Source organism: Oryza brachyantha, chromosome 1, assembly GCF_000231095.2.
Source record: "Oryza brachyantha chromosome 1, ObraRS2, whole genome shotgun sequence".
Lineage (NCBI taxonomy): Eukaryota > Viridiplantae > Streptophyta > Magnoliopsida > Poales > Poaceae > Oryza > Oryza brachyantha.
This window is the reverse complement of record NC_023163.2, coordinates 25,543,004-25,553,046: the sequence shown is the minus strand read 5'-3', so window position 1 is coordinate 25,553,046 and position 10,043 is coordinate 25,543,004. Positions and strand designations below refer to the sequence as shown.

At 44.2% G+C, this 10,043-nt stretch overlaps 1 protein-coding gene across 1 annotated transcript; it reads right to left on the bottom strand.

The window, feature by feature from the left end:
* Positions 1-6,607: 6,607 nt before the first annotated feature.
* LOC102701216 (probable indole-3-acetic acid-amido synthetase GH3.1) lies at positions 6,608-8,985 on the bottom strand. The gene is made up of 3 exons (XM_040526571.1): positions 8,514-8,985; positions 7,515-8,413; positions 6,608-7,389 (listed from the first exon to the last, which is right to left on the bottom strand). The coding sequence occupies exons 1-3, from the start codon at positions 8,837-8,839 to the stop codon at positions 6,782-6,784; spliced, it is 1,833 nt and encodes a 610-aa protein (XP_040382505.1). The 5' UTR covers positions 8,840-8,985; the 3' UTR covers positions 6,608-6,781.
* Between the last annotated feature and the right edge of the window lie 1,058 nt (positions 8,986-10,043).

The following is a 10,043-nucleotide window of genomic DNA, read 5'->3' as shown; positions in this document are numbered from 1 at the left end:
ACTTGCATCAAGTAATGCTTCCCTTTACACAATCACACAAGATTCATTAAGGATGTGGTATGAAAATATGAAACTATGAACTGAAATCAAGGGATCAACAATTTTCACTGAAACCGGCATCAACCGCGCCATGACACTATGTTTAGTATTTGTTTACAGCCTCGAGGAACCTGATTTACCAGCAGAGAAGAGCATGCCACGCTGGTGACAGTAACCTCCCTTTATTTGCTTTGTTGTGCACTATGGTTAAATGACATAAGGTAATGTCTAATTTAACAGGTGAAATTTTGGTCCAACTTGATTCGCTTGCCAGTCAGTAGTTCGTCTTATCTCTTGATTATGCTAATGCCACTATTTTCATCCGTCTATGCTTTCACCAGTCATCTGACGTTTCACAATCATGACAGAGCTCAACACTTCGTAGTCCCTTCATCAAATCTTTGCATTTAACTGATAACTACTAGTAAAAGATTTTAGATATCTAAAATTGATCATAGAATTGAATTTCGAGAATTAGGCTAGAAAACATATCTCTAACATGTTTTCAAGTTTATTCTAAATATCTACATATGCCTAAAATCAACTTTATAGTACCCTAAATTTAGGACATGAATATGTTTTCCCAGTATAAGTTATTCAGTTTTAGGTTGTTTTATGAGGGTGTAATTTTTATGCCTAGTATTTTTGGATGAATCCATTACAAACTTTTTGAAATTAAAGTATTAGCATTCTTGGGCATGCTCTAACATTTGGCTGATATCAAAAGCAGCATACATACAGTATCCTAATATGATTATATCTTGTTCTGCACTGCACTGCCTCGCTGGAAAATTTTTGTGAGAGCAAGAGCCTTTACATCCTTGAAAAAGTATCTGAAGATATCACACATATTTTAGTGTAAAAAGTGTGGTATATTAAAATACATTGTACCAAAAATTTGTACTGCTGAGATACTTTTTAAGGGTCATAAAAAGAACCCGAGATCAAACCTGTCGTCTTTTTATTTGAGCGAGTGTTGTCAATTCCGTCTGTAAGGCCAATGAAATCTCACGACGTTGCAAGTTCAGGTATCTCTTTAGTTGAATAATCTGGGAAAATACCTTGTTAAAACCATACAAAGAAGGGAAACCATATAAAAACCGTGCCTAAAATACTGAGATGACAATGATGCGAATCTTTGTTAATGATAGATAGATATTTAGCAATATGATTACGTCCAAAATAATGTTCTCTCATCCGGTACTTTCCTATTCATATGTTCTTATCTTCGGTTATAACGTTTTAGGCAGCTGGTTCCTGCCTGTTGCAATTGTAGTTTTAGCTGAAGAAATGCTAGGTTTACCCATATTCTTAAAAATAATAAAACAATTATGACTGACAAATATGGACATGAACTACGTACCACCAAATCTCATGCCCAGACTTAACTTTTTCAAGGAAAAAAACAATTTTATGTGAATAGTGGTTTTTCTCTTCCAAATGTACCCGCCGGCAAAGTCGCGTCCCTTTCTTTCTCGACAATCGGTGGACGTGTAATACGGCAATCAGGGCCTTGGATTTGGGCCGAGCCAGTTTTACATGTTATAATTTTTAAAATTTTTAAATTTATTTAATAAATAATTTAAAATATTTTCGTTTCCAAGATATGAACGCTCGTATGTACTGTTGGCCCCGTGCACATTCGGCTCACGAGAATAGTTTTTTTTTTTGAGAAGGGTATTTTTACCCGGTCTCTGTATCTGTTTGATATAAGCAACCATCTTTTTAAATTTGAAAACTTAGCCCAAGATCTTAAACTCTCAAATAACCCAATTTTTTTAATGTATCTGGTTGGATATGCACCTATTTTTTTAAAATTTGAGAATTTGGCCACTCAAATAGAACCTTAAGTACTACTTAGTAAAAGTTTACTGTAACGATTAGGCTTTACTGTAACGATTAGGCTGCATGTCCCTTTTACAAACAATCGCGGAGCTCTCGACATCTGAAGATCGAGGGAGGAGCGTACGTGCATGAAGAGAGTTGAATTGCTCACAGTGGCCACAAGCAGACAGTGCACCAGCAGCGCGGCTGTAGCCAGACGGCGACCAGATGGAAACCGCCAAACCCGCCGGTAGATAGGAACTGTCCCCTCCCGGCCTGCGTCGCTGTCCCGCTCCCACGAGCGGTGCGCGCACGGTCGGTGCAGCTCGCTCGCGCGAACACACACACTCGCACACGCACTGTGGATGACAAGCACCGCTCGATAGGCCGTCCAAGCTAGCGCCTGGAGAAAAAAGAAAAAGAGCCTTCGATGGCGTCGCCGCGTTCAAATCCGCACACAGTGTGGCTAGCTGGCGCGTACTGGCGTACTGCACGAACACTCCGGTAAAGCTCGATGGTTTTTCTTTCGGGCATCCATGCATACGACCCATCGCTATATAGCTGTAACGGAGTGATGAATCAACCAAGTTTTCTGTCATTTATCAGTCCAACTTGATTAATCACTAATGCCCTCTGGCCGAGAATCAGAATGGAAGCTGGGTAGAATCAAACATATCGACAACGGATTAAATGACAGCTTGACTTCCTGCCTCCAATTAATCTATTACACCTTTGGTAGCCGGCCATCAATGGCGCATAGCAAGCATGGGGCCTTCCCTGTCGCCGGCCGGGGGAGGCATCGGGCATGCACGCACGCACGCACGCACGCGTTGCGACTGTTCTGCGTAAATTTCCTCCGCTCCGCGCTAGCTGACGACGGACGGACGGGACGATGGTGGACAAGACACATATCCACCAGCCAGCCCCGACCCGTCGATCGATATATCTATCGACAACCCCACCATCCCCTGCAACTGCAACGACCGGAGCCATGTGGGACACGGGCCGCCCGTCCTTCATGACCCGACCCCCATGCTACAAGACACGTCAACACGTGTGCTGATGGCTCCCTGATGCTACGTACGTACCATGCCCCCTACGTGAAAAAGAAGGATCAACGCGCGTAATGTGTATTGCTCATCCACGGCAACGAGTGTTTTACTCTGGAATTCGCGGCTCGCACAGGCAAACGACCGCTGGTTGGCTACGTACTACGCTCGTCCGGTCCGTCCGTTCGCGCCGGTGCCTGGACGTGCAGCGACCGGGGGGGGACAGCGACACAGTACGTGGCAAAAGCGGATCGAGCAGCGTGCGCTCGCGGAGTCGGAGATCGATCCCCGCACCCGCGAAGAAGCCCCGCGCGGGCCGCCGCTGTGCGCGTGACCCCGCGCTGCCGGCGCCCTGTCCGCTTTGTACCGTGCCGTCCACATGGATGGCTCAGCTTTTCTGCTTGTTTGCTTCCGGGTCCTCGTCCGCGCGGGCGCGCTAGCTAGCTGGGAGACGGTGCCGCACGGCGGCCCCTCCGGCTGCGCTATATATGCAGGACGTTCCTGAGCTCGCCAGCAGGTCACTGGGAGCAATAAATGTTTCCGGTCTGACGTTAAACGGCTTCAATTGTATGCTAGTAGCAGGTTAAAAAATTTTGTGGTCCATGCCGATCATGTAACTACCGAATTGCCGTACATTGAACACAATGCAACGGCTTGTGTTGTACGTACGCACTATGTAACGATCTTGGTATGACTGTTGTGATTGGGCAATGCGTGCGACCAAGCTAGTCAGCACGCGCGCAAAATTTGGAAGCAGAAGTCTCCCCGTAAAAAAAATTAAGTTTAGATAAAGTCATACACTATTTACACTTGCTCATTTGTCGTCTCCATAGATGAGGATTCTTTGTGAAACAAAAACTAAAATTGAAAAGATCATTTACAGTCGTCTTGTATCCAGAAAAAAAAACTTATTCTACTTGTTAACACTAAAAATGTTTTGGATTTTGGAAAGCCGCATTATGAGATATACGTAGACCAGCATGTCCAAAACGATGACAAACTTAGTCACCATCCTTGATCATCCATTCATAGATCTGCAACTGCAAGTCGGTATTAGCAAACAAAATGACAACCAGCAACCAAAGCCCGCACAGCCGCACAACAGAGAAGCCTTCCTAGTCGTCATAAAAGATATAGTGGCTATTAATGAAGAGGTATAAAAAGTAAAAGACACTCTTGACAATCTTATCTAAACATGGACAACCTAACAAATCTTGATCTATTTGATAGATCTTAAAGGTTTATTTGGTCCTCTACCATTGTTTGTTAGACTTTCCAATTTTTTTTGATGATAGCAAAATTTGGTAAGCCAAAATTTTTACTCCTCATAAGTTACACGATATATCTAGATTCATAGGATGCTAATATAGACATGATCAGAAAATCTTACAATATGAAATGGAGAGAGTAGTGATATGGTTAATTGTTTTGATTGCTACCAAAATTTTTAGGCTAGCCTAGTGCCAGAATAACAAAGCCAAAAAAAAAGGTATATATTGCCAAATTTGTGGCTACAATCCAATCAATTGATAATTTTTTTTTGGCAATGCCAGGTAAGGCTGAGAATGACATTGAACCAAACAGCCTGTAAAAACTCCTAAATACTTTATTTAGAAGAGAACCTTAAACACTTTATCATAAAATTTAATAATTCCTAATTTGGAGTTATAAATATAGATTTTTACCAGGCATAACAAACTCTCTATTTAATCTTTTGTTTTGGAATTAATTAATCATCGCAAGTTATTACTTACTTGAACCCTTGTTTTAATATAAGCGGATAAGATCATTTTTTTCATCCTTGATAAAGTACCATGATGCACCACGTAAAATTTAGTATTTTCTAATATCTAAGATACTAAGAGATAATAAATTTTATATACAAACAGTGATAACTCTGTTACCTTATCAGGTGGGTAAAATTGCTCTTTAAATAAAACACAATAGGCTATTCTCCATGTCCGTATTTTCATCGTGTGCACACGAATCATTTTGTTACTACGTATCAATGTATTTATAACATATGTGTAGGCTTAGTTGTTAACAATGGCACAATATATTACAAAGTTAATTGATTATTACTTCATGCTTATTATATAATTCTGCCAAAAGTTCTTATAAAATCTCTGAATGATGACGCCATGACCCAAATGCACAAACACCGCGCCCGTCTGTAGTTTTTTGCGATGTCCTTGCCTGTTCACTGGTGCAATTAATACGTATCCCCGGCACACTCTTTTACGTCTTATTCGGTTGAAAGGGGATTGTCTGGGATTAGGCCACAATCCCCGTGGATTTCTTCTCCGCGGAATAAATTTTGGTCCACGGAAAAATCACCGTTCGATTAAGCCCAGTCGGGGTTTAGCTCGGCCCATCCCAGGATTTTTCAATTGTCTTGGCCAAGAAATTAATGCTCTCCATCGGTGGTGTGGAAAAATCCCATCATCTTGTGTGATAATGTGTAAAATCCGAACATACTTCTTTCTGTAAATTCTTGCTAAAACGAACGGATGTTTTTATGGAAAGAATTATGGGAAAGTTGGGGATTCAAACCCCACAGGGATTAGATGACATAGGAGGCGTTCACCCTATCCCCCTCACGATACATTCCTCTTGGGTAATAAATCCCAACCAAACCGGATTAGATGACATAGGAGGCGTTCACCCTGTCCCCCTCACGATACATTCCTCTTGGGTAATAAATTCCAACTAAACCGAACAAGGCATTAATTAGTGTATGGTAAACCATAAAAACTTAATTAAGATGTTCTGAATTATAACATCTTTATTGTCTATTGTTTGTTCGAAAATAAGTTAATCTTTAAACAAATATTACATTAGAGTTTGTAAAAAATATAGAGTACACTTGTAATGGAATTTGTGAAATAGAGAACAACTGTATTAGAGTTTATAAAAGTAAAGAGTATTTTAGTCTTTTTCTTCTATACGAGTATGTGTGATGAGTGAAAAAAATATTATTCTCGGACGGAGTGAATATAAGTAATTAATGAACTATGAAGTCATTTATATATTTTTTACAGTCATATATTCTTGACAAGTATTTCTATTTCCTAAAAATATTTTAGAAAAAACTAGAGCGTAATAATGGGTGTATCACGACAAAACGAACTATATAATTTTTTTTGCTTGCTTGTATAGCTCTGCAAGAATCTCCATAAATTTCTAACTCAAAATTGTCATGCCACATTGCTACTCTCAAAAGATGGATTGTTGACTCTAAAGTGCGTAAAAACTAAGGCTACAGTATGAGACTGATTAAAATAGGAAACTTATCTGTACTAACCCATGCCATTTCGATAGCCATGTTTCCCGGAAACAAACAATATGGCAGTGCTAGTGCGTACACCAGAGTCTTCATGTGCGTGAACAACTACTGAAAAAGTTAATGTCAACTATCCAAATCACATGAGATAACTTATATTATAAAGGAAGATTGTAATATATTTGATGGGGGTATATCAGCAGTAGTAGTCAAATAATTTTGACAAGTAATTCTCTGCAGTGCATGCATTATGCATAAATTTGGGAGACATCTTTGAGTAGAAAAGGTTTTTTCCATACGGCTAGTAATTAATTAACATATCGTACTACTGCGTTACAGAACACCCAAAGATATAAGAAGGAAAAAAAACAGAAAAGAAAGAGTAAAGAAGATGATCATATAGGGTACCCTATATAATTATAAGTCATCATTTCATAACTATTAATTCGATACTTTCGCAGCATCAGATATTTCAAATATCCCTAACGAAACACATCGATGGACCAATGACCATATGCATGTACCATTAATTTCCAGCTCAAACACACACTCGAACGATCAGATCATCATCTTTTCATCAGCTAGCTCAGACGTCTCCGTTGCTGACCAGATCCTTGCTCTTGTTCCATTGCTTGTTCCCGGGGCTCCACTTGGGGCACTTGGGGCTGAAGTACTTGCCCTGCACCCTCGCGTCGAGCAGCTCGACGACCGGGCCGGGGCGCACGCACCGCGGCGCCTTGTACTGGTTGATGGACGCGCCCCGGCTGAGCGCGTAGTCCATGAGCTTGTCGAAGGTGCCCTCCGCCACGACGCGTATCTCGAGCGGCCCGATGGACCTGTCGCACGCGCGCCCCTGCCGGTAGACGCTGTTCAGGGCCTCCTCCACGGACAGGCAGCACTCCTCGAACACGGACGCGGGCACCGCCGTGCTGCCGGCGCGCAGCTCCCAGAACAGCACGTAGTGGCCCGGGATGGCGGCCGCGTCCGCGTAGCTGGTGTACTCCACCAGAGACGCGCCGAACGGCGCCAGGTGCTGCACCGAGCCGCTCACCGCCGCGTGCAGCTCCGTCTCGTCCGTCTTGTCCGAGTCGACGCTCAGCGCCACGTTCTGCCGCCGCACGAAGCTGAACATCGGGGCCTTGTTCTTGAACCCAGCCACCCTCAGCACGTCGCCCACGCGATACCGATACAGCCCTGTCACGATCACAAAAACTTCCGTTAATATATATATACATACTGCATAATACGTACGAATATAGATCATCGATCAGATCGCGCGGCCACTGGTCATGCGTGTCGAAGGGGTCAGGCAGATTTACCGGAATACGTGGTGACCACGAGCTCATACTCGTGTCCGACCTTTACGTCGACTAGGTCGACGAGGTCGCGGTGGCTCGGCTCGGCATTGGAGTTGCTGCAATTGACGGGGAGGAACTCGTAGTAGCACATGGTGGGGATGAGCGTGTAGGCGACGTCCCTGGGCTTGCACATGGGGTTCAGGTTGAGGCCGAAGTAGCACTCCGAAGAGGCGTACATGGTGCACGTCAGCGGCAGGCCGCCGCCGTAGAACTCAAGCGTCGGGATGTACTGCGACATGGTGCCGGTCACGATTACGTCGATGTACTTGGTGCGTGGCCACAGACGCCGGATGATGCCCTCCCACGACGCCCTAGCGCACTCTTCCTCGATCGCGTCGGCGAGAGCCGGGTCGGCGCGGAGAACCCTCCCGACGGCGTCGCGCACCGCGCGGTCGGTGATCTCCGGGTCGAGCTCGCCGGTGCGGATGTCGTGGCAGAGGCGCGCCCAGTGCTTCTCGAGGAAATGGATGGCGCGGAGGAAGCCGGAGGCGAACACGGCGCCCACGCGCAGCACGTCGGCGCGGTGCACGAGGCCGCAGAGCAGCTGCGCGTACATGCTCTGGTAGGAGTCCACGCACAGGATGGCCTCGTCGGGGCTCGTGTAAGCGGTGTAGGGGTCGCGCGGACGGTCGAGGAACTGCCGGCTCCGGTAGTAGCTTGTTAGCACCGGCCGCGCGGCGAGTCCGCCCGGTGTGCGCGACTCCGCCTTCACGAAGAGCAGGTACATCGCCTTGCCTTTGTCGAGCCCGGGCACCGACTGGCTCATCACCGGCATGAGCAGGCTGTACAGCAACGACCGCCTATTCATCTCGTCGGCGATGGTCGGCATGAGCTTCCTCTCCCCTCCCGACGTACCGGAGCTGGTTCACATGATGAAACCCCCATTGCATGAAAATGTCTGCCTAGGTTTTGCACGCAGCAGCTACATATCACGTTATGTCGTTATATACTGTGGTATACCTCGTGAGGAATTCGGAGATGGGCTTGCCGGAGAGGATAGGCGACGTGTCGCCGTTGGCGATGCGGAGGATGTCTGGCTGGAGGCCCTCATACGTGACGAGCGGAACGAGGCGGCGGAACGCGTCGACAGCGTCGGGGCAGGCGGGGATTCCGTGCCGGCGCAGGTACTCCGCTGGCGCGTTCTGCGCCAGGATCTCGCCGAGCACGCGCCGCTGCACCTGCCCGGCGTTCGCCGTGACATGCTCGATGAACTCGAGGGCCTCGGCGTGCGCCCCGGGGGCGTAGCCGCAGGCCGGTGCTGGCTTGGCGGTCGGTGCTTCCGGCATGGCACGGCTGCAGCGAGTGTGCGTTAATTGGTGCAATTTGTGCTTACTGGATTTCGGTCTCTCACGAAGCCTTGTTACTCCTTGTGACTAACCTGCCAGTGCTATAGGCGGTATGGGGCTTTGTTTGAGTGAGCGAAAGAAACGTGGATGCGTGAGATTATATAGAGGTCAAGAAAATGGGGTTGGCCCGGTGGACAGTACATTTACTGGTTGTCAGATGGCCCTGCTCGGTATTGATGCTACTCCACTCTGTATTGATGCTACTGATTTAATGATGACTTTAGAGCAAGCATAACCTCCCCTTTTGTTGCACAGAATACACAAAGATGGAGAAGATCGATGTAAAACGTGAGAGTGGATAAAATTAAGAGAGTAAAACATGCAAGTTGCATGTCTACATACTGCACTTTGCTACAATACTATTATTGTGGTATTCCTGCTTCTTCAAATCAAGCATGTTATAAGGAAAAAAAATAAGCATATAAATTATGTTCATAATAATCAAACCATTTAAAAAAATACATGTCCACTACAATCAAAGCACTGATTTTAAGATTATTGGTAGGCACCAGCAATATTTTCAGTGTAAGCGTTGGTGCCTCATGGAATCACGATATATAGCACAATGACTATGTTCTTTACGAACATATTATTTTTCATTTTCTGCGTGCACGCTTTCCAAACTACTAAACAATCCGATTTTAAAAAGTTAATTTAATAAAAGTTGATCGTCTTATATTTCTAGAGTTAATTTTTAACTTTAGTTAATTATATTATGTATACCATTAAATAGCTATGAAAAAATAGGACAATATTTTATCTTCATCTATGAACAGAATGCATGCAATGTATGGAATTTTATAATATAATATATGGAACCTCAATACATATAAAGATAAAATCTCATGAAATGTACATGATTCATCTTATTTATTTTCTTCCTCCAGTTTAATAATTCATGTTGTTTTGTGCAATCACACAGTCTTTTAAATCTATCTTTACTGTGATTTTCTAATAAAATATACAAACAGTAAATATTTACTTTTATTAATGTAATCTTTATGACTCATATATACCTATTATCATAGTGTTGTTAAACTAAATATTTAAGAACTATTAATAGTCAAAGTTTTCAAAGTTAGACAACACCATTTTCTAAAACGACAGGAATTTTGGAACAAGAAGGAGTAGTTCTTTACGTATG

Bases quoted from the DNA above. Each gene is read 5' to 3' on its own strand.
- LOC102701216 (XM_040526571.1), bottom strand. From the start codon at position 8,839: ATGCCGGAAGCACCGACCGCCAAGCCAGCACCGGCCTGCGGCTACGCC. The intron at 8,414-8,513 runs GTATACCACAGT...CATGTGAACCAG, and splicing joins ATCTCCGAATTCCTCACGAG to CTCCGGTACGTCGGGAGGGG. The intron at 7,390-7,514 runs GTAAATCTGCCT...TGATCGTGACAG, and splicing joins CGTGGTCACCACGTATTCCG to GGCTGTATCGGTATCGCGTG.